The sequence below is a fragment of the Nansenia antarctica genome (assembly GCF_963989245.1).
Source record: "Nansenia antarctica genome assembly, chromosome: 4".
NCBI lineage: Eukaryota > Metazoa > Chordata > Actinopteri > Argentiniformes > Microstomatidae > Nansenia > Nansenia antarctica.
In genome coordinates, this window is record NC_137689.1 from 54,271,668 (window position 1) to 54,296,172 (window position 24,505).

General features: G+C 45.8%; 3 protein-coding genes across 3 annotated transcripts; 2 read left to right on the top strand and 1 right to left on the bottom strand.

The window, feature by feature from the left end:
- Positions 1-463: 463 nt before the first annotated feature.
- Positions 464-2,305, top strand: LOC308156725 (endothelial differentiation-related factor 1 homolog; the record flags this gene model as incomplete). Its single annotated transcript, XM_080530143.1, has 5 exons — positions 464-541; positions 1,428-1,479; positions 1,581-1,741; positions 2,009-2,102; positions 2,244-2,305. 5 exons carry the CDS (start codon positions 464-466, stop codon positions 2,303-2,305), a joined length of 447 nt encoding a protein of 148 aa, XP_080386269.1.
- A 662-nt stretch (positions 2,306-2,967) lies between these two features.
- Positions 2,968-21,163, bottom strand: dqx1 (DEAQ box RNA-dependent ATPase 1). The gene is made up of 12 exons (XM_080528263.1): positions 21,029-21,163; positions 19,120-19,501; positions 18,586-18,779; positions 17,859-18,300; positions 6,107-6,409; positions 5,807-5,906; positions 5,554-5,712; positions 5,142-5,333; positions 4,824-4,949; positions 4,526-4,716; positions 4,163-4,353; positions 2,968-3,979 (listed from the first exon to the last, which is right to left on the bottom strand). The coding sequence occupies exons 2-12, from the start codon at positions 19,426-19,428 to the stop codon at positions 3,757-3,759; spliced, it is 2,430 nt and encodes an 809-aa protein (XP_080384389.1). The 5' UTR covers positions 19,429-19,501; positions 21,029-21,163; the 3' UTR covers positions 2,968-3,756.
- A 2,023-nt stretch (positions 21,164-23,186) lies between these two features.
- oxt (oxytocin) lies at positions 23,187-24,460 on the top strand (the record flags this gene model as incomplete). Its single annotated transcript, XM_080528810.1, has 3 exons — positions 23,187-23,306; positions 23,967-24,171; positions 24,312-24,460. The coding sequence occupies 3 exons, from the start codon at positions 23,187-23,189 to the stop codon at positions 24,458-24,460; spliced, it is 474 nt and encodes a 157-aa protein (XP_080384936.1).
- Between the last annotated feature and the right edge of the window lie 45 nt (positions 24,461-24,505).

Here is a 24,505-nt window from a genome sequence, read left to right on the forward strand (position 1 = left end):
GATTCGGTCGTAGGTACGAAAAAGTTGTATTGCTTTTATACAACAGTTCTACAGCGCGATTTATTAGTTAACAGTAATAATAATTTCCGATCATAAAAATAAAGAAAAAATAGTTCCGCAACTGAACTTCAAATGGACTGTTGCCTAGTAACCTGAACACAAACATGTAGTCTAATTAACGGTCATTTTAAGTGTGCTTGTACTTTATTCTGCAGTCCCACCAGCAGAGGTCGCTGTCTGAATGTTATTGAGGTTGTCGTAAAAAAAAGAAAAAAGCATCTTTTGCACGCGTGGTGGGTGTCATGACGATCAGTGAATGTTTGTTGTGATCAGCTCGCACAGCAAGAAAGAGACAACAGCCTTAACAGTGCAACATATCGATTTGATACCCATATAGCTTATATATTTTTGTACACATTATTACGGGTATCTGGTATATAAACCCAATAAACCGTTGGAAACAATGGCAGAGAGCGACTGGGACACCGTCACTGTCCTGAGGAAGAAGGGTCCGACTGCGGCGCAGGCCAAGTCCAAGCAGGTAGATCAGATCAGACATCTCGGAGGAAACAGAGAAACATGCGGTTAATTCCGACACGTTGAGCCCCACGTTGGCTTTCTACACTAGCAGACAAGACGGCTATTAGATCCCGGGGATCTGAGACAGCCTGGAGGGCCTTTTCTCGCCTCCGACTGTACGGTAAAACGACCGAAAAAGAGCATTGTTTTTTATGATGTGGGTTGTCACTTACTTAGCTTAGTGACGGCGATGCATTGGGATTTGATGATCATTCTGTTGTGTTGTTAGAAGTACTGAGGTAAACTAGCTCGCCTGCGTCTGGATCATTACGCAGATGATCTCTGCGATGATGACGGCACTGTTCTGGTCCCGTTGAACCAACCTGCTTGGTCGAGCATGGTTTGGTCATAATAATGATAATAATAACCGTTATTTGTATAGCACTTTTCCTGCAAATGTTGCAATTCAAAGTACTGTAACATATCTGGATGTGATATGATCATATGAGTTATTGTCAACTGCGTTGTGTTCAACATTATAGCCTGGGTAGCAAACATGTATCATCAGAGCAATGTTGGGGGTGTGTTCAAATGATTGAGATATGTCACAACGATCCTACTTTCTGCCACCAGCTAACTTGTAGGCCTACATTCTCACGACAGGTGTCCACCAAGAATATATTGGGTATATACTGGGGGTTTGTTGATGTGCTGCTGTGTAGGCTATAATATTTCCTTCTCAGGCTGTTGACAGCTACTTGACATAAGCAGGTATCTGTATAAAGACAATTATTTAATGTTTACGATGTATTACGTCAGACAGCCTGCTTCATGCTATCCATGCAATATGAGAATCCCCGACTTCTGAAATGTCACAATAAATAACGGTAGCTTCTTGCTCTTTCTAGGCCATCACCGCTGCACAGAGACGGGGTGAAGATGTGGAGACATCTAAGAAATGTACGACGTATTTTCTTATAAGCTCTATAGTTCACAGTGTCGCCTCCCCTCCTTCATTGTCACCTAATGCACCTCTCCTGTACATCACCTCGTCTTCCCAGGGTCTGCAGGTCAGAACAAGCAGCACCTAGTGACCAAAAACACAGCCAAGCTGGACCGAGAGACAGAGGAGCTTCACCACCAGAGAGTCCCCCTGGAGGTGGGCAAGGTCATCCAGCAGGGCCGCCAGAACACTGGTTTGACCCAGAAAGACCTGGCCACTGTGAGTACAGTACAACAGACAAATATGTGCCCTATATACAGCATGCCTATACTGCATACAGCATAGGTGATAATAGGAATATATCTGACTTGGTGAGTGCTAGCACATGTCGATGCGTATGATGTGTAGAGAAAGACTTGGCTGTACTTAATTAGGATGCAGCCTATATATCTGTTAAATTTAACAGATATTATTTATCTGTACCCATTCTTTCAACTCTGCAGAACAGCACTTTCACCAAGATGTTGTCTTGTTTTTGTCTTCTAGAAAATCAACGAGAAGCCGCAGGTCATCGCTGATTATGAGTGTGGAAAAGCGATCCCCAACAACCAGGTCATGGGCAAGATAGAAAGAGCAATTGGTGAGAGCACCCACACTGACACTGCTAATGTTTAAACCCTGTGATTTTACCAAGGCTCATATCCCAGTGCTATGATGCCAGCTTGTTCATGTTAATGATGTTGCGTTTCCAGAAAGTCTGTCTTATCTTTTTCATCCTAAGGGTTGAAACTGCGTGGTAAGGATATTGGACTACCCCTGGAGGCCAAACCCAAGAAGAAATGAGGACAAAGCCTCGAAATCAGCCCTTCCCTTCCCCGTCTTTCTTACCCTTGAGATCCCACCACCCCTCTCAACCTCTCCCCTCCCCTCTCCTCTCCTCTACCTGGGCTGATCTCACCAGTGTCCTGCTACAGGACCTGGTGCACCACAACATAACTAGCTGCATACTGACATCAACAGCATAATCCAAGACATCTTCTTAAAACACAACGAATGAATGATTGAATGCATTGCAAAACTTGCGAACCCAAAGTACTGTGAAATTTAGCTGATTTTAGTTTTTAGTTTTTCTGGTTTGCTTACTGCTTTGGCATGGAAACCTGTGGTACCTTTTTGATTGAACCAAAAAGGTGAATTTCACCGTGACCGTTTGGATCACTTTCTTTGAATGTTTGTTTAATTCTCAGAGCATGTTGTTCTTTATTCGTTATTACTGAAGTGTTTCACGGCAGCCTTTCACACACTTCGCATATTGGGCTCAAAGTTCACTATGATATTGACATGTCCTCTCGCTGTGGCTTTGTTTTGATCTTAAAATAAAGTTTGGCAATTAATGTGGGTGTGTGAATTTGTCTCATTTCAACAAATAAACATTTTATTTATTGAGGCTCAATATTCATATTCCAAAGATATATTAGATAAGGGGGGACTGAAACCCTTGATTTACACAAAAATATGATTATTGAAACACATTGGAGTGGTGGAGGGGAATACATACACTTGAATAATAGAACACAGAACAAAAGTAGCAAAACATTGATTCTAAAGCCCTCACTATGGAAGTTCTCTACAATGGTAGGATGGCCATTGTCAACCACGCTGAGCCCTGAGAATCACACATACGTTTCACTTTGAGACGGCATCAGTAATTGGCCGCTTCTATGGAGAGGTCAATGTTCAGCCAATAGTTTCAATTGAAAAAATGCTCAGAGGCGGCCCCCTGGCACAGTGACAACAGCATTTCCCTGTGAGCATTACAATGTCAACAGCTGGCTGACGTCTGGTGAGGTATTAGGAACCCCCAGTCAATAAAATACAGTCTGACAAAATATATTCCCAATATATTACTTTGCGTACCATGATTACACTGTACAGTTACAGTAGTTCATTGACGAAGTCTTTAGGTTCACTTTGAAAGTGCCACAAAAGCATTTAATCTCAAAATCTCTGATTTCACAGACACCCGTTCGATGATAACTAGTTCAATCAGATGTAAACAATGGCTTTCATAGAAAAGTGTATTGCTGGATTGTGTACACCATGGTATACCCTCCCTCATCAGATGACCATGCAATAGTACAGTCAGTGTAGTGTGGTTCTTTAGTGTCTTCTAGTGAGAACGTCTTGCACAGTGCGGCCGTGTTGAATCAGTTGGTTCTCCTCGTATCGTGATTCTGTTTTTCCGTTCTAAGTTCTCCTCTCTCGGGTGCCCATTTCACCCGGTTCTCCAGTCCTCACTGGAGGAGACAGAGCTCTGTGCCGTCCTGGCTGCGTGACTCTGGGCTCCTGTCGGAGTACGTGTCTCTGAGCTCCCTGCTGCCGTAGGCCCCCTCCACCTCTGCCTCCTGCTGCTCCTCCTCTGGGGGGGCCAGACTCTGTCTCAGCTCCATCAGAAGGTCACGACCCTCACTGGACGGAAGGTTGCCCAGGTAGTACTGGGGAGTCAGCTCCACCATCCTAGAGGGGGAAAGGGGGGGGGGGGGTTCAAATAACTCAACCTAGCTGATAAAAAAACTAAGCAATGATGTTGAGGAAAGAGTAAACCAGATGTTGAAAATACAGTTTCTCCTCTCTTTCGAAACAAGTCTACGGGTGGCCCTAAAGAAGGTCCGAGGTAAACATTCTGTGGCGTTTACTCACATGTGTGGGTGGACCTCGGAGGCGGTGCGGATGCAGTTGTCGTGGGAGATGGTGAAGTCGTGGTAGAGCACCCAGCTGGGCGGGTTGGGGCGGGGCCGGCGACACAGGTAGGAGGAGAAGGGGTGGAGGTGAGCTACGTGGCGATGGGTCAGCAGGAGGTAGTTACCCGAGCCGTCTACGTCATGAGCCACCTGAGAGAGAGGGGTGGGGGGGTTGGGAAACCATGGAGAGAGAGAGAAAGAGAAAGAGAGAGAGAGAGAGGGGAGAGAGAAGGGGAGGAAAGGAGAAAGGGATTGATAGATTGAACTTTCTAAATGAATCAAGTGAACTTACTTGTGTGTCTATGTATTCCATTTCCTTTACCTTGAGGAAGAACCCCGAAATAAGCGCACGTTTGATGTTAGTGCAGTTGTCTTGGCAACCAAAGGCGGGAGGCGAGACGGGCAACTCTATTCGCTGCATCACCTCTAGCAGCTCCGCCCTGATCACCACAGCCAATCGTAACGCAGAGGGGTTCAGGAAGTTTGTCGTACACCACGCCTCATCTTCATTGTCTAAAAGAGCAATGGAAAACAGATTAATTTTCACACTCATAAAATATAGGTTTATTTATGTGTATACGATTGAGTGTGTGTGTGTGTGCGTGCGTGCGTAGACTCACGTTGTACGAAGGCCTGATAGATGTTGATGAGGGTGAGGTGGTCTCCCTCTGTGTGCAGTAGGGGGCGTCGGTGAGTGGCTGCAGCCTCCTCTCTATTGGGTGCAGGTGTCACAAAGCAGGGGGGAGCTGGACACACACACACATGGACACACACACACACACACACACACACACACACACACGACACACACACACACAGTTCTTTGCCATGTGTAATTGAGTACCATCATCAGTGGTGGGTGTGTGTGTGTGTATGTAGTGTGTGTGTGTGTGTGTGTGTGTGTGCGTGTGTGTGTGTGTGTATCTGTGAGTATTCACCTGTGAGCATGGCAGCGATGGTGAGCAGCTCGTCCACACAGTCAAACTCGCAGGCTGCAATGAGAGCCTTGGCCAGCGGGGGCTCCAGAGGCAGCTCAGACATGATGATGCCCACCTCCGACAGGTTCCCATCGTCATCCAACGCTGCCAGGTAGTCCAGGTCCTCCAGGGCCTGCATCAGAGCCTCCGGAGCTGGGAGAGGGAAGAAACAGGGGGAAGGGACAGGAGGGGAGGGAGGGAGGAGGAGGAGATGGAAAGGGAGAGGGAGATAGAAAAGGAATAGGAGAGAGAGTGAGAGAAAAAAGAGAGAGGGTTCGATGGGTTAGACAGACAGAGAGGGCGATGAAATATGAAATAAATAAAAAAACACATATACCAACATTACAGTGAACAGTTGGCTGTTACCGCTTACCAGGTCTGTCCAGGAACTTGCATTGGCCCATGTCAGCGATGTCCAGCCTCTTAAGTAGCAGGACCAGATGGCTGAGGTTATCCTCCACCACCCCAGGACACTGCGCCTCAGACATGCCCTCCTCGTACAGAGACTGGGGGTACAGACGCAAACACAGACCTGGAGGTAGGGAGAGGGGAGGGGTGACAGTCAGGAATATGTAATAGAGAGGTAGGCTAGTACTGTAGGCTGATAAGGGTCCCGCTCAACGTACCTGGGAGTTCGCTGTTGACCCTCTGAGTGCGCATGTCCGCCTGGTGCCGGCTGATTGGCCGAAGGACCTGCGAGTCTGCTCTGATTTGAGGGTTGTAAACCTATGAGACGAGGGCGGGAAGAGGAGGTTGAGGACGGCTGTTGACTGTGATGGAATTTCCCCACCAGCACATCATATTAGTATGCTCGTGTGGGCATTATCGCTTCTTATCAAGCAGTGTGCAGGTTTGCACAATGGGGCACAGTTACTGTATCAGCGTATTATCAGCCAACTATACATTTAGGATTAATAGGAACTCACCGTTTTGAGTTGCAAGCCTGTGTCAATGACGTAGCGTATCCCAGACAGAGAGAAAGAGGCCTCCCCCAGGGTGTCTGTGAGAATGATCCTGCGTTTCACCCCCAGGCCCAACCCCAACCCCGACCCCTCCAGGCCCTCAGACCCCTCCGTGTCCCCCGAGGACGAGGCGTCTGGCTCGGGCTCGTAGACGCGCTGGGTGGCCCCCCCAAGGCCCGGGTGGAGGGACACGACTCTGAGGGGACCCAGCTGAGGACTCAGAGCTACAGACTCCTTCTCCAACAGACAGGCACACTCCTCTATTTCCTGGAGAGACAGAGGGAGGGAGGAATGAGAGAGAGAGAGAGAGAGAGAGAGAGAGAGAGAGAGAGAGAGAGAGAGAGAGAGAGAGAGATTAAGGTTGAGAGAACACACGGTATTGTTCTATATTTGGCACTTGGACTTGTCTGCCTGTTGTACACGGCTCTAAGAAGAGTTAAGTAGATAGAAAGAAGCATTTCAGTTCATGGAGTGCATGATAGCGTTGCACCTTCATGGCCCTGTATAATGTTGTATAACTAAATAGAGTGAAACAAGAGAGATTATGACAAAATGGCGCTAAAACACTTCCCATAAGGTCCAAGACCCAATTTGGGCCTTCTCTTTCCTCTCTCTACTCTATCCCTTCCCAGGCTTTCATCTTCTCTCTCCCTCCTTCTAGCAGATGAGTGGGAGTGGTTAAGGCAACCAGTTAAAGGGATGGCCACTTCAGAGATATTGCCAGGAAGAGGAAGGCAACAAATGTGGGCAACACCCTTTCATCTTTGCCTCTGCCCCACCGTCTCTGCCCTCTTGTCCTGGCACAGTCTCAATATTGCTCACCAGTCTCTTTGGAGATTTAACCATTGTGTTTCAAACTATTCAGTCTTTTCAATAGTTCAAAGAAGAAAGGCTAAACAAGGAGACATCGGAGACCAGGGAAATAATCTATTTGAGAGTGTTAGGACACAAAAGCTGTGCCAAGTTTTGTCCTTCCTCATGACCCCCTCTCACATTCTCTCAAACACACAAGCTCTCTCACATACACCCCCCTCCCCATGTCTCTCTCCATATCCTTCTCTCCCTCCTTTCTTTACTCTCACCCTTTATCCTTCGCTCTATCCCTCTCCCTACACACATGGTAAGGGTTTGTGGGTTGAAACATGGCGACCCCAGACAGAGCTCCTCTGTGTCCTCTTGTTTACTCTGTTTTCTCTGCCTGTGTCCTGTGACTGCTCCACTGGGCCCTAGCTAACCATATCAGCTCTCCTGGAGTCCCCTCAGTACTAGAGTCCTGGACAGCTCTCTGTGAAATAACCTGCTGGCACCAGTATACTGTAGTACTGTACCAGTACTAAATAACCTGCTGGCACCAGTATACTGTAGTACTGTACCGGTACTAAATAACCTGCTGGCACCAGTATACTGTAGTACCACAGCCCCAGAGCTGGGAGGGGAGGCGAGGAGCACAGCCAGGCAAGGGTGTGGTGATGTTGACCTAGTAGGAGTCTGTGAAAGAGTGTGTGTGTGTGTGTGTGTGTGTGTGTGTGTGTGTGTGTGTGTGTGTGTACGTGCGTGTGCGTGTACGCGTGTGTGCGTGTGTGTGTGTGAGAGAGAGAGAGGGAGACATGTAGTTAATAATATGCAATGGCTGAATTAGGCATGTGTGTGTGTGTGTTCAGAATCTGTCAACCAACACACCCAGGGATGGAAATCGAGAACCGGTTTCAGTTGAGAACCTGTTCCAAATTGTTCGATGCATCGGAATCGTATGCCTCTGAAGTTATCATTCCTCTTATTGATGCCGGCATATTCTGTGTGTGCACTGACAGTTTGCGTCATGATGAAAGCGTGGCTTCATTTCACAAAGAAAAATGGCAACATTGCTACTTGTAAGATCTGTAAAATTATTTTCAAGTAAGTATGGGAACACCAGCAAATAAAACATCTTTCGACGCAAAATGGGCTAAAATGACAGGAATGCCTCCCAAGTGAGCAACTGCTTCCCAAGTGAGCAACACGTCCGTTACTAAGGGTAAATATCTTATGCTAATAATATTGACTAAGAAATCCTAAATGAAAACGAATACTGTACAAATATTCTCCCATTTCATCCATTTTAGATGATGACAGATAGACTGTTACTATTCCTCCCAGAGAGAGCAGACATGCACATTTTTCTGCAGAAGAATTGGTGAGTTTATCCATTTTATATTTGTTTTCAAACTTATATTTGGGGAGGCTGGGGCCACACGGCGGGGGGGGGGGGTTGGGGGCCATTGCTGTGTGCTGGTAGGCAAACTGGTAGTAGTCGCTCTATGAGTAGAGGGCTGCAAGGGAATTTTCCTGGCTGCACAGTCTACAGGTTTTTTACCTTTGCCTGCCTCTGCGGCTCTGTCATCATGTGAAGCGCATTGAGTCACATCTTGTGAGAAATGCGCTATACAAATAAAACTTGATTGGATTTGATTTCCCTTTAAGAAAATGTATCTATTTATAATAGAATCAGTATCAACAACATCTTATCAATTCCCATCCCTAACCACACCTGAGAAACTGGTGCCTGTGTCGCGTTACAGAGTGACCCTGTTCCACTGTCCCCAGGGGAGAGACAACAATAGATAGGTAATAAAGAAGATGATGGCAGATTTGCAAAACAAAGACTAGCCATTACCCACAGAAATCAAACAAAATCAATCTTCAAAATCAATCAAACCTGCACTCTAACCAACTGAGGCATTGACAGTCCACTACCATTCACCACCAACAGCACTGGCCAGTGGCCATCTCAAGTAATGAGATTAGGCCCTGGTTGTAGTCTAGGCAAAATATTTAGTATATATATATATTCAGTCTAGGCACTGGAGAGAAGGCTGGTTGTGTTTGCGTATATTCATCTGGGGCAGACCTGGGCATATGGCTGTCCCTGGCTGGCCCTGTGTGAGGTAAAAAAAAAAAGAAAAAAAGTGTTTTCATAATAATAGAAATAACATGTAAATAAGTGTAGGCAATGCATCCAGTACAATTGCATTGCTTTTATTAAGAAATTTTATTTTCAATTTACGTTTGTGCGTGCGTGACTATGTTATGGCGCTTTTCCACTACCGTGCCGTGCCGCGTGAGCCCGGTTTGTTTTGCTTTCTTGATTGAAAACCTTTATTGTCCCCAATGGGGAAATTTTGTTGTCAAACAGCTCAGTTAGGGCAGAAAACATTCAATACAGGAAGCAGAAAACATTCAATAAAATACATAAAACAGTGCAGGCTCAATAAGTAAAAAGTTCCAAAAGTTCCAGCTCCAGGTCTCCCCCACCCTGCAGGGCCTGGTTGTAGAGTCGGAGTGCAGCTGGAACAAAGGACTGTCCAAATCTTTTTGTACTTTGACGGGGGAGAACAAATCTGTGGCTGAACTTGCTCCTCATCCCCGCCAGCTCGCAGTACATCGAGTGGGAGGGATTGGCCAGCATGGCCGCCAGTTTTTTCCCCATCCTCTGTTCGGCCACCACCTCTAGGCTGTCCAGCCCGGTCCCCACCACAGAGCTGGCCTTCTTCACCAGTTTGTTTAGCTTCGCAGCATCCCTGGCACAGATGTTTCCACCCCAGCAGGCCACGGCGAAGAACAGAACGCTGGCAACCACCGACTGATAAAACATTTGCAGCAGCTTGTTGCAGACACCGAAAGACCTCAGCCTTCTCAGGAAAAACAGTCTGCTCTGCCCTTTCCTGAGAAGAGCCTCGGTGTTGTCAGTCCAGTCCAGTTTGTTATTAATTTGTACTCCCAGGTACCTGTAGGAGTCCACCCTCTCGACTTCCACCCCCTTGATGGTGATGGGGGCTGGGGTCCTTCTCTTCCTCCTAAAGTCCACCACCAACTCCTTTGTTTTGCTGGTGTTAAGCAAAAGGTAGTTGGTGTCGCACCACTGCACAAAGCTCTCCACCAGGGCCCTGTACTCCTCATCCCTGTCGTCTGTGATGTAACCGACGATAGAGGAGTCATCCGAAAACTTCTGCAGGTGGCACTGGTCGGAGCTAAACTGGAAGTCGGAGGTATAGAGGGTGAAGAGAAAGGGTGACAGAACAGTTCCCTGGGGGGCACCGGTGTTGCACACCACCACCTCAGACTGACAGCCCTGCAGTCTCACATACTGACGCCTGTCTGTGAGGTAGTTGTGGATCCAAGCCGTCAGGGAGTCCTCCACACACATCACTGCTAGTTTGTCAGCCAGCAGTGATGGCTTGATAGTGTTAAATGCACTGGAGAAGTCGAAGAACATGGTCCTCACCATGCTCTGTGGCCTCTCCAGGTGTGTGTAGGCCCTGTGCAGCATGTAAATGATGGCATCCTCCACCCCCATGCTCTCCTGGTATGCAAACTGCCGGGGGTCCAGGAAGTCCTTCACCTGGGGCTTAAGGTGTTGCAGCACTAGCCTCTCCAGGATCTTCATGACCTGTGGTGTCAGGGCGACAGGTCTGTAGTCGTTTGGGGTGCTGGGCCGTCCCTTCTTTGGCACTGGGACGATGCAAGAGGTCTTCCAGAGCTGTGGCACCCTCCTCAGTCTTAGAGATAGACTGAAGAGATGTTGGAATGTGTCCGCCAGCTCTCCAGCACACACCTTCAGAACCCTGGGGTTGATGTTGTCTGGACCTCTGGACTTGTTCACATTCACCCTGGAGAGCTGCCTTCTCACCTGCTCAGATGTTATAAAGCTGTGAGTACCGGTGTCTCCAGGTGTGAAGCATGCTCCCTGGCTCCTGGTGTTGGTAAGGGGAGGCAATTGCTGCTGGGGTGTGAGGGGGTCAGGGGGAGTGGGGGCTACTGTTGCCAGGGGTGCGGTACATTGGAGAGGGGAGGAGAGGGTCGGGGGCTGTGGGGGGTGACAGGGGGATGGTTGGTCAAACCTGTTAAAGAAGCAGTTCAGGTCATCCGCCTGCTCTCGGGTCCCCTCCACCACAGTATGTGGCTGCTTGTGGCCCGTGATCTTCTTGAAACCCTTCCACACCTCCTTGGAGCTGTGGGCCACTAGCCCGCCCTCCAATTTCCTCCTGTATTCCTCTTTGGCTGCTCTCAGCTCCTTCTTCACCTCCTTCTGAGTGGCCCTGGCTCCCTCAGTGTCCCCTGCCTTAAACAGCCTCCTCTTCCTTTTCAGAAGGTTCTTGATGTTCCCATTTATCCACGGCTTGTTGTTAGGAAAGCACCGTACCTTTTTAATGGGGACGATGCTCTCCTCGCAGAACTTGATATAGTCTGTGACACAGTCTAGCAGACCATCTATGTCCTCCCCGTGGACTCTCTGGAACATCCCCCAGTCGGTTGTTTCAAAACACGCCCTCAGCTCCTCCTCCACGTCTTCTGACCATTGCTGGACAGTCCTGGTGGTGATAGGCAGCCTTTTTATGATCGGGGTGTATGTTGGTTCCATCCAGACCATGTTGTGATCGGATGCCCCTAGTGGCGGTAGGGCAGTGGATGTGTAGGCTCCCTTCACATTGGCATATAGTTTGTCTAGTATTTTGTTCTCCCTTGTTTTACATGTGACATACTGGGTAAAATCCGTCAATGTCTTTTCCATATTTACATGGTTGAAGTCCCCATTAACAATGATAAATGCGTTTGGGTGAGCAGTCTGTATCCCCGCGATACAGGAATGGATGACGTCATTTGCGCGCGCCGGGGTCGCGCTTGGGGGAATGTAAACAATCACGGCCACAACGTGGGAAAACTCTCTCGGACAGAGATATGGCCTCAAACCTAGCGCCAACAGTTCTATGTCTGGAGTGCAGACTTGCTCTTTGATTGTGATATGACCTGGCTTGCACCACTTGGAATTAACAAACACAGCGATCCCGCCTCCTTTGATCTTACCGCTATTTCTCGTTCTGTCCGCGCGGACCATTGTGAAACCATCTTGCTCTACCGCCCCGTCTGGGATGCCAGGATTCAGCCAGGATTCAGTCAGGAATAGCAGGCTACATTTCCCATATTCCCCCTGTCCCTTCATCAGAGCAGAGAGCTCATCAGCCTTGTTGACCAGCGACCTGACGTTCCCCATAAGAACAGACGGCAGGTAGGTCCTATTGGCTTGTCTGTCTCTCCTCGCCCTCACGAACGCTCCAGCCCTCGTTCCTCGTCTGCGCGTCTTTATTTCGCTGGGCATTCCTGTTGGAGGAACGGCAGCTCGACTCCTAAGGGCAATGAGCTCCTCTCTGGAATACACCCGCACTCCTCCGTTTATCAGGCACATATTGAGCACTCCGGTTAAAAGATAAAAGTTTGAAATAAAAGGTTGAAAAGGGCTAAAAAAGGGCTAGAAAAGTAGAAGTAAGACTGAGCTGTTTAACTGGCAGCCACCCAACCGGCGCCATTTTGCAGCAGCCAACCGTTTTAGTTCTCGTTTCAGAGGGGTAGCGAAAGGTACTTTTTGCCAGGCTGTGTGTGACGTGTGACGCTGCAGACCGTTGATTGGTCAATGGAAATCGTCACAACATCGTCATCATGTTCAGAGTTCACCCTTAACCGCCATTTTTAAATAGCACAACAGATTTCGCTCTCGGAAAATGTCACTTACTGTTTCTGTAATAACTTATTAATAAAGATTTGAAAAATTATGATAACCATCTTATTATCTTAGTTTAATGTCATTTCAATAGAACTTTTATTTACAACAAGCATAACAAAAAAATCGCTATTATGCCGATGTGCTGTGCCTATGCTAGACATGCATTGTCGGTGTGTGTGCACTGCGTTTATATCACAAAATGTACATTTGATAAGTAAAGGTAAGCTAGCTAAGTAAGTAATCTAGCAAATTATGATTGGAAACGAAGTACTATCCAGTTCAGGGTTTCCGTTAACCGGTAATTACCGGTCTTTGTCCGGTAACATTTGTTGAAGTCCGACAAACTGAAAACTCGTCGGACAAAATGTCCGGTGAAAATAATCACCACCATTCTCAGCTGAGCACCAAACACACACACACCCACGCACACACACTGCCCGAGAGAGAAGGACCCGCCCCCTCCAGCCAGCCTATAGGCTAACCAAAGGGGGCGGGTCCTTCTCTCTCGGGCAGTGCCGCGCGTGCACGAGTGTGTGTGTCCGGTGCCCAGCTGAAAATGGTGGCCCGAAGCGGAAAGCCTTATCTTTATCGCACAATAACAAGGATAACAAACGAAACGGACAACATTTACACTAAGACAGTGTGCGAATTAAATCACGGTGTGCGGGGGAGCCCAGGGATTCAAGCAACAAAAAGAAAATCTCCTGACGGAAAAAAAAGTTCTGGCCAAATCGGGGCCGGTGGCTTTCCGCGCGCGTGCGATGTTCCGTTCTACGTTCTAATGCTTTGACTTTTCTTTCGAAAAATGTGAATACATTTCCGCGTTGTCGAAAATCAATGACACATCGCTAGTCAACTAACACGGTTTGTTTTATGAGCCTGCTAACAATGTAAAGTAGTGTTGTAAGATGGAGACAAACTTCAGCTATATGATCTAACAGCCGGTCTTCAGGACGACATACAGACCCGTATGAGCTTACAGGGCTATCCCCTAAGTATGATTTGACAGGCAGCTAAACGAAAATGCCTTCCCAACCAGCGAGACCTGGGGGGTGTTCCATCAACGTCGCCAAAGGAAAACCTAGGCCCACTTCGCCAAGTCCCGCGAGACTCTTAAAAAGATCCAGGCATATCTTGATAGATCTCGCGAGACTTGTCAAAACAAGCCCAGACTTTCCTCCAGCGACGTCGATGGAACACCCCCCTGGTTATAGAAATGACGTTGTTTTATTGATAAAATTTTTAAAAAAGGGTAAAACTGGAAAGAGAAAATTGAAAACTCACATTAATCCCAAACAATTTAACAAACTTCAGTTAACGTAATGTGGAGTCCGTTCATTGATCGATGCTGTCTGTTCAGTTCCCAGTGAGGCGCCCGTTCAGCGCTGGACATAATGGCATAGCGCGCATGCGAATCATGTTATATTATTATATAGCTCGCATCTAATCGTATCGGATGAGAAATAGACATTAAATGGCATATATAGGTCGCTACACAACAGTAATCACCGCGACAAACAGCTATATTAGATTTGGAGAAAAAAAAATATGATTTTGAAAAAAAAAATTTTTATTATATTTTAATATGATGACCGGAATAATTCACGTTTGTCCGGTAAATCGAAATCTTCCCGGACACGATGTCCGGCGGCAAATTTTTCTAACGGAAACCCTGATCCAGTTAGAATTCCAGAAGATCTAGTTGTGTTTTCCTGCTGGTCTCGCTGCCTGGGTTTGAACAGACTTTGGGACTACAACATCTCCATAGCCTACGCTACATTATAACTTTGCATCCTCTGAAAAAAAATGGTGGGATGTAAGTATCTTTCGCAAACAATAGCAGCATTTAAATAGTTTAGTTTATGTTCAACTGGAAAAGGTAGTGATCACAGAATTTCATGTTTTGACTCTGCTGGGAGTTCGTTAAAAAATGCCTTTAAAAAAGCCTTTCCACCTGTGTGTAGGCTATATATAGGATCATGTCCGCAAGGACAAATAGACTGAAGCTCAGCTTCTACCCTAGGGCCATTCAGGCCCTGAACACAGCAAAGACCTAGGTTCTAGGCCCTGGACAATCTAGACAATTTGATGGCAGCTACTAGATTGTAATCATAAGTGCAATACTGAAATACAACTGTGAACATTTCAAACCTGCAAACTGCGACACTTTAAATGAATGTGCAATAATACTATGTGCAATATGATAACCCTCGTGTACATACGGTTCAGAGATGTTAGGATATTTATAGCATAGCATAGAGTACAGCACAGTGTTTTATTTGTATAGTATAGTAGTATAGTATAGTGGATAGTGTATATAGCCTTTATGTATGTAAACCAGCTCTTTTCCCTTCTTGTTTTTAGTATTTTTTCCTAGCACCAGGGGAGCCCCCCCTCCTAAATTTTGTTGTATGGTACCTGTACTGTATTAATGACAATAAAGACCATTCATTCATTCATCATTCATATATATCTGCCATATATCATACCTCCACTATGATTGGAAATTACGGTAAGTAGTGTCCAAGTGAAGTGCTCTTATGACACGTAACTCCTCCTACTGTCCCGGGTCGCTCCAGGTATGTTGTGTATAATGGAGAAGCGTTTCTGAAAATATGGTACGGGTAGGATACTGCGGTCCGGAATAAAAAGTCAGAAAAAACATATTTCAGAATAAAAGTCAGAAAAAAATTATTTCGGAATAAAAGTCTGAAAAAACATATTTCAGAATAGTAGTCTGAAAAAAAATATTTCTGAATAAAAGTCTGAAAAAAAATATTTCAGAATAAAAGTCTGAAAAGAGTATGGGACCTCAGAGCAGAGATTCAAGCGTTTTGTGAGAAGAAAGGGAAGGACATCCCAGAGCTCTCAGATGCAGACTGGATGGCAGATTTTGGATTTGCTGTAGATGTGACTGCACTAATGAATGAACTAAATACCAAACTTCAATGCAAGGGCCTTTTTGTACATGAAATGTACAGCTTGGTGAAGGCTTTCATGAGTAAGTTGCAGTTTCTCTCCAGCCAAATTGAGAACAACATTCTCACCCACTTGCCAACACTAAAGCAAGTCACACCCTCAGCTGATCACCTCTGCAGGTACTCATCCATGTTAGGAGCTCTGCATCAAGGCGAAGGCGATTTCAAGACTTCAAAACAGTTGAGAATTAAATGAACATGATTTGTTCTGGCTTAACCTGCAGTGTGGATAATACACCCAGCAACGTTCAGCTCGAACTCATTGACCTGCAGTCTGATGCACTACTGGCAGAGCACTTTTAAGTCAGTATCACTGCACTGAACAAACATTCTCAGTGATGAAGTTCAACAAATCCAGATACAGATCCTCTCTCACTGATGATCACCTGTCAGCTGTCCTTCGCATCTCCACCTCAGACATTCAACCAGACTTCAGTGCACTTGTTCAAGCCCAAGGCAGACTGGACTTTTCTCACTGAACACAAAAAAGAACTGAAAAATATCAAAAGCACTTGTTGCTTTTTCTACTCAGATGCTTAGCTCTGTGTGTTGTAACTTAATAGTTAGTTAGACAGTTAAAATAGATTGATTAATATGTTACATGATTGATTCAGTTAAAATAGATTGATTAATATGTTACATGATTGATTCACAGTTAAAATAGATGATTAATATGTTACATGATTGATTCACAGTTAAGAGATTGATAAATATGTTACATGATTGATTGACAGAAGTACATTTCTGTTGTATTAGCTAAGAAGAAGAAGAACTGCAGGTTCCAGTATGTCTTGTAGAAAGACGTCATATAAGTTGACAGTTTGTTGTTTTTGAGAAATGTGAATTGTACATTGAATTGAAAGTGAATATCTAATAGCTCGTTTTATTGAAAAAGAAAGTGATCACAAGTGTATGTCAGCAGATTTGTATATAAAGAACCTTTCGCTTGATATCACCAGTCCTAGCCATCATTTCAGAAGGTACTAGAAATACTACACAGTGACTCGTAATGTTGTATGTATGTAATGCTAATAAATAATAGGCACAAACTGATGTTGCAAAAGGTCAAAACTATAGCTGCATTTACTTCCCAGTGTTTAAATGAGTCCTCTTGCTCTTCTATATTTGACCTACTCCACATTTTCATAGCCTTAACGTAATGTATTATCGTATGTATTCTTACCAGTAGCAGCTAGTCAAAACCATATCATTTACTGCTTTTTATAAAGCGCTAAAAGTAATATTGAGCAGAATTAAGTTCAGCCTACTGGTCCGGCCCTCCACAATAGTCCCGGTTTCTCATGTGGCCCATTGTGAAAATGAATTGCCCACCCCTGATCTGGGGTGTATTCCATCAACGTCGCTAAAGGAAAATCCAAAATAATACCATTATTTTGATAAATCTTGTGAGATTAAGACTGGATTTCCCTTTAGCAACGTTGATGGAATACCCCCCAGGACACAAGGTAAAGCTGGCTGCATATATCTAGCATATATTCACCAAGACACTGGCTTTTTCTATATGTTTTATATATACTGTATATATAGTATATATAAGTAAGAATGCGCTACAGAGAGTAGTGAGAACAGCACAGAAGATCACCGGCGCCCCCCTCCCCTCTCTGGAAGAGCTGTACAACACACGCTGTCTCAGGAAGGCCTCAAAGATCTCCAGGGACCCGACCCACCCTGGGCACGTACACTTTACCAGGCTGCCCTCGAAAAGGAGGTACAGGACCCCGGCCGCTAAGACAAACAGACTGAAGAACTGCTTCTACCACAGGGCCGTCCAGGCCCTGAACACAGCAAAGACCTAAGTTCTGGGCCCTGGACAGTCTGGACGGATTGTATGGCAGCTGCTGGACTGAAAAAATCAGGTGTAGTGCTGAGGCACAAACATGTACATTTCAAGCCTGCAAACTGTGACACTTTAAATAACGTGAAAAAATACTATTGTGCAATATGACAACCCTAGTTGACTATCTGTGCAGTATAGTACAGTGGATTGTGTACATAGCCTTTATTTATGTAAACCAGCTCCTTACCTTCTTGTGATTTTATTCTTTTTCTAAAAGTATTTTTTTTCTTTTTCCCTTTCCTAACACCAGGGGAGCCACCCCTCCTAAATTTCGTTGTTTGGTACCTGTACTGTAGCAATGACAATAAAGTCCATTCATTCATTCATTCATTCATATTTATTTACCTGAGCACTGGGGAGGAACACCAGGATGTCTCCCTCCTCCCCCCGGCGGTGAAGATCCAACATCATGTGACACGCCGCTGCTGAGGGCTCCCTCCCCGAGGGGGGGTCCCGATACACAGTCTCCACGGCGACCGGGGGGCGTGTCCTCTCCTCCGTCGGGGGTGATTCTGAACCTCTGGCGGGGGGCTCGGTGAAGGCCATGTCCAGGGTGAGGAAGGGGACCCCCTCCCCCAGGAAGGCTGCGAGGCGGGGGGCGAGCGAGGGGGAGGTGAGCAGGACCACGCGGAGGTCGTCTCGCTGGTGGCAGACGTCCAGCAGCACGCCCAGGAGGACGTCGGTGGGGACGGTGCGCTCCTGGACCTCATCCACCACCAGGACACCGTAGGCTCGCAGCAGAGGGTCCGACATCATCTCCTCCAGGAGCAGAGAGTCTGAGATGAACCTGGGCACGAGTGTGTGTGAGAGAAATTAGATTAGAGAGAGAAAGGAGCCCGATCCTTATTAATCCCGTTGAATTGCACATTCACATTTGTTTGTACCAGTGTCATTTTCCTGCTACTGATATAAAAGCTTGTTAGAAGACAGGGAGAAAGACAGGGTGGATGACAGACAAAAGAGGGGAAAAGAAACAATGTATTGATACACAGAGTGTGTGTGTGTGTGTGTGTGTGTGTGTGTGTGTGTACGTGTGCGTGTCCTCCAGTGACTAAGTGTCTATCCCCCTCACCTGAGTAGTGTGTCGGGGGTACACCCGTCATCGTGGGGGACCCTGTAGCCCACCTCCAAGCCCAGACTCAGGTCCATCTCATCAGCCACTCTCAGAGCCAGGCTCCCTGCAGCCACAGCATAGGGCTGGGAGCAACACACCAGACCCTGGGAGAACTCATGAGACAGGGCATACTCTACACACCACTGGGGGACCTGGAGAGAGATGGAGAGGAGGGATATAAATCATTTTTAGAATTAAGATAGAATCTATCATTTTAATTGTATATAACCTAAGGAAAATATAAACAAAGCCTATAAAGTAGGAAGCTAAATACTAATCAATCACATAGGCTACATTTTATTACCCCATAGAATTTGACCAGAACAACCCACACGCACACACATTGACCCAAGCCCGCACGATCTGCAGGTAAACCCTCTGGACGATCCTCTCATCACTACTGTCTACAGTGTGGTCTGTGTTCACCTACTGTGTGTGTGTGTGTGTGTGTGTGTGTGTGTGTGTATATCAGTGTGTTCATCTATACCTCACCTGTGTACTCTTGCCCGTGCCGCTCGGGGCGCTGACCACCACCATGCTGTGAGTCTCCAGGGTCTCCAGCAGGCTGTACTTCAGCTTCCAGACAGGCAGCCTTCGCCTCTCCTCCAGTAGGGAGTAGTAGCGCGAGGAGAAAGGGAGTCCGTCATAGGGGTTCACCTCCAGGTCGCACAGCCCTCCGTCCTCCCCTCCGTCACCCTCCTCGTCCAGGTCCCCAGACAGGAGGGAGGAGACGGAGAGAGAGTCCAGCGCCGAGGGGGGGCGGAGGCTGGGAGATGTTGGGACCGCATGGGGCGATGACATCGTGGATGAGTGGAAGGGTGAAGGAGAGGGGAGAGGGAAGGAAGGGGTGGTTAACTGAGAGACTGGAGATTACCTAGAGAGAGAGAGAGAGAGAGAGAAAGAGGTGAAAGAGAGTCATCTGAATGTTGTTGACTCTTGGTTATCTCTAGACACTAGCTTTCTGTGACACATAATTGATAGAGTAGTCAGAGAAGGCCTAGGCAGGGCTAGACAGCTTCGCTCTGCTCAGCAGCTGTGAGCCTGTGCTATTCCACTCACTCATGGAATGCCTGCATTAGCCCTGGGGGTATCCACACAAGAACACTCAAACACAACAAATATATACACACACACACACACACACACTCTCTCTCTCTCATGAGTGAGTACACACTCACACAGATAAACAGACATAGTTGAGTGACACTACAGTAGTTAACAGTAGTTAACAAGTCTCCTTTAACAGTCTGAAGCTATCAGCACTGATAGGCAAAAAGTATGGACAGGTTAAATATGTAGATGTGTGCATAATGCAAAGTGTATAGATACTGGCTGCCTGTGTCCACTTATGAGACACATTTCAGATAAACATTGTGAAAGAGTATTTAGGAAGCTTCACAACCAGGCTCAATAGCAGAAATACTGTTATTTTCAAATGAGCAGGATGATTTTTGAAATGTATTTTAAAAAAGACGTTACATGCAAGTTGTTGATCTAGTACAGTTGTTACATAAGGTAGATTTATAAGAGTTGGTTTTTAAAAGCACCCTCTGGGTTGACGTAAAAAATACAGTATGTAAACAAAATGATGTGGCATGGGAGTTAGAACCAGAACCTTGATGTGACTAGCAACATTACTTGACATGTTTACTGAGAGCACAAAAACAGAGCCCTAGAACACACAGAGGGCTAATGGGACTATGGGAGATTAGTGCATCAGAGGGGAGACCTTTCATGGGGAAAATAAGAGATAGGAAGGGGGATTATAACATCATCATAAAGAATCACACATGGGAGGAGTCTGATGACAACCTGGGGCTTACTGTACACAAACACATAAGAGCACAGACTGGATACATCACTGACATATCTATTGTTGTTGTTGTTGTTGTTGTTGTTGTTGTTGTTGTTGTTGTTGTTGTTGTTTTACAGCGCAAAACAATTATAAGAAAATATAAAATCAAGGTGGAAAACATGTATATATATATATATTGGTATCATATTCACGTATCATATTCAAGTATTCAATTTCACAGTTACAAAGCAAGGGCGTGAGAGTGAACCGGAGAGAGCAACACCCAGGACAAAGGGCTGTCATCGATACTGCTGCTTTGGGTAATGAGAATCTGGGGGGATGACGCCACCTGTGGCAACAAGGATCCTACAGTAACTCCTCCTGTGGCAACAAGGATCCTACAGTAACTCCTCCTGCTGTCCTTCTGTCTTCTCCTTATCTGATCTCTTTCTCCTTCTGTGGCCCATCTCAAGTTAACTATCGACCCGCCAGGGCAGCAACGTGTCAGCTGACTGTCACACATGCACTCACACTTAAACACTGCCAGAATGTCACAGACGAGACAAGAACGACCGTAGAATCAAGGTCGCATTGGCGATCGCTTACCTGTGATACATTATGATCTCTGTAATGTCAAAGAATCCCACGCGAGACACTCGGGATATCCAGCTAAACACCCCGTTGTCAGTGAAGTGTAGGCTACTGTGTCTGTTCACTGTTACAAGCACGAACCAGTTTGGCTTATTTTGGAAGACACTTGCATAACAACAGGATAAGCTATTTCCGTTTTGCCAATACAGATTCTCGCGTCGGTTCGTCTTGACATCAGGTTTATCCGTGACAGTTGACATTCATAAAAACGATCTCATCGTACCACTGTTGATCTACCGAACCGCCGCCATGTTTGATCGACTAACCGTGCAGGTGGAGTCGACAGTCACCGGGGGCGGAGCTGGATCTCTGTCGGCGGGCAGAAATAAAATGTATCCATTAAAATGTATCACACATGTAATAATAAATTAATCCGTTTAGAATATATTATGCACAACTATCTAGACACCCGTTTTACGCTGACATCATAATCATAACCACAATAATAATAATAATAATAATAATAAAAATAAAAAATAATAATGGAAATGATCAAATATCAGAATGAGTAGTTTTGCTAAGCATATGGGAGAGATTTACAGGATCCAAAGGGAAACAAAACATAATATTGCATTTTCTTTCTCATGTTCTACAGTATTATCAATGATGTCGAGTGACGTCGGATGGCATTAGTGGACGGGGATTAATATTAGGTATAATTGGGAAAATTAAGTATAACAGAGACGCGATAATGACATGAGTTACATGCAAAGAGACTGTCCATGATTAGGCAGATGAGAAATACACGGAGAGGTCAAGGTCCTTGACTTGACTGAGTCATCTGTGACCTTACTGATGACAATCCTGTCAACTTTGAACCATTCCTTCCATTACGTTTGACATTGTTCTCTCTCCACAAGTGTTTTTGAGGGAGCGTGATGAGGGAAAGCAGGCAGAGAGGTCGAGCGATTTGCTCAAGACCTGTATTTTCTATTGAATGGAAAAGTGTGTCCAAACTTTGGACTGGTATTGTAGGCATACATCAGCTCCATCAACAACTGCTACCCTGAAGAGATCATCCAATAGACACACGTGCACACGTACACGCAGACATGCTAGCACACACACACGCACACGCGCGCACACACACACACACACACACACACACACACACACACACACACACACACACACACACACACACACACAAACACACACACACACACACACACACACACACACATACACACACACACACACACACACACACACACACACACACACACACACACACACACACACACACACACACACACACACACACACACACTGACACATCTTATCTTCTATCCTTTTTCCATATGCCAGTTACCCATGTCCCACAAATACAAGGTCAGTCTTGTTTCGCATACATAATATTAAAAGTTAGGAATAGTAAAAAAAAAAAAAAAGAGGCAGAGCTAGGATCAGTTGTTAAAGACACAAAGTAACTCACGTGTGCTCCCTTCTGCTCTTATGCATGGTCATGCATGACCCATAACCTTCATGTCTATCTCATTGTCCATTTCCCTTGACTAATCAGGTCACATCATTAATACCAGAGTAATAATGCCTTCATTGGACTTAATTGATGGTTTGGGGGCCATGTCACAGCCTAAAAGAGAGCAAGAGGTATATAAGGTGCCTTTTCATGGCCAAGGGTCAGACGAAAAGCGAGATCCATCATCGAGCAGACAAACACTTCACAGATCATCTCAAGCTTCAGCCTCAACACAGTGAGTTGGTCAGCTATATCTCTCGTATCTCTATTTTGTTATATTTTTATTGTTTGAACGCATGGCTTCTTCTCAAAACGCAATCAGACTATTAGAAAGACTACTACTGCAATAGAGACTAGTGCTATGATTGATTTTACTACTGTCTTATCTCTCTGCTGACATAAAACGTGTTGCCTCAGATGAGGCAAACTTGTGTCTTGTTATCTCGTTATCTCTCTTGCTATCTTGTTTTCTCCTTTTCCCCCTTTTTTTCCTCAGACTATTGGAGGAACTATTGCTGCAATAGACTAGCCCTGCCTGTGTGATTGATTTTCCCGCTCTTATCTCTATGCTGATGAGTAGATGAGTCTTGAATCTCTCTATCCTTCACTTTTCATCCCTCTCTTATAGTGACCATGTCTGGTGCCCCAGTGTCTGCCCTCTGTCTGTTGTTCCTGCTGTCCATATGCACGGCCTGCTACATCTCCAACTGCCCTATAGGAGGCAAGAGGGCAGCTGAGTATCTCCCCAGAAAGGTATACACACCCTTGGGCCATGTCTGAATGCTTATACTGCCTACTGATTACTAAAAGTATATACTGCATACGTAGTTTGAGTAGTTAAGTAAAACAAAATATATGCAAATTTCAACACACTACGTTCATACTGAGAATACATCTCCTGTAACTCAATCATGTTGTTGATTTCACTACTGCCTGCCTCCCGTACCTGCTCCATTGAATTGTGGGACCAAAAATGGAAAATATTTCCTGAATAGTGTGCAGTGAATACATACTACAAGACAAATCTAGTATGACGTCCTGGCATTTAATACATACGTCATTTCGGTAGATTTTGCATACTGCAAACAATTCTCATCTTGCATGTTGAAAACACGTTGCAATATGAGCATTCAGACATAGCCCTAGTCTGCATCTGTTCAGGGGGTTTATTATGTAGTTTTCCCTTGAATCTTTATTGGAGCTGTTGTATACGTGTGCTGTAGAGTTAGATCCCTTGGTTGGCCTCACAGGTCACTTGACTGTTTTCAGGATTGGCATCAAGTATCAAGTTATCTAATGGTAGTAATACTCTGACCTCTTTAATTGTGATACAGGACATATTCCAGTCTACATAATAACTATGATCTCTATCATAATATTAACCCTCTCCCGTGTTCTCTTCCCTCATGACAGTGCATGTCGTGTGGTCCTGGGGACAAGGGCCGCTGCTTTGGCCCAAACATCTGCTGTGGGGAGGGGCTTGGCTGCTCCGTAGGCTCCCTAGAGGCAGCGAGCTGCGTGGAGGAGAACTACCTGCCCTCTCCCTGCGAGGCTGGAGGAAGGGTGTGTGGTTCTGGGGAGGGACGCTGCGCAGCCGCAGGGATCTGCTGTGACTCTGGTGAGTGTACCCCACTCCTGTTGCACCTTATAGCAAACACGTTCTATCGATGTAGTTCCACATGTCAAGTGGGTTGTTTGAAGACCCTTTCTTTGGAATCCTAACTTATTCTCCATCCCATCATGTATTTTCTTATTTAGACGGCTGCAGTATTGACCAATCCTGTTTCGATGGAGATGAAGACGATGAGTATGTCAGCCAATCAGAGAGCAGCAGCCATGGCCATGATCTCTTGATGAAGCTCCTGCACATGATTAGCCACGCCCCTCCCCACAGACACCACCAATGAGACAACCTCTATGGGTGGCCAGGGGCGGGACTGAGATGTATGACT

Excerpts from the sequence above, each read along its gene's own strand:
- dqx1 (XM_080528263.1), bottom strand. The coding sequence starts at position 19,428 with ATGTCATCGCCCCATGCGGTCCCAACATCTCCCAGCCTCCGCCCCCCC. Across the intron at positions 6,410-17,858 it reads TGTTCCTCCCCAGTGCTCAG|GAAATAGAGGAGTGTGCCTG; the intron begins GTAAATAAATAT and ends CTGTCTCTCCAG. Across the intron at positions 5,334-5,553 it reads CAAGTTCCTGGACAGACCTG|CTCCGGAGGCTCTGATGCAG; the intron begins GTAAGCGGTAAC and ends TCCCTCTCCCAG.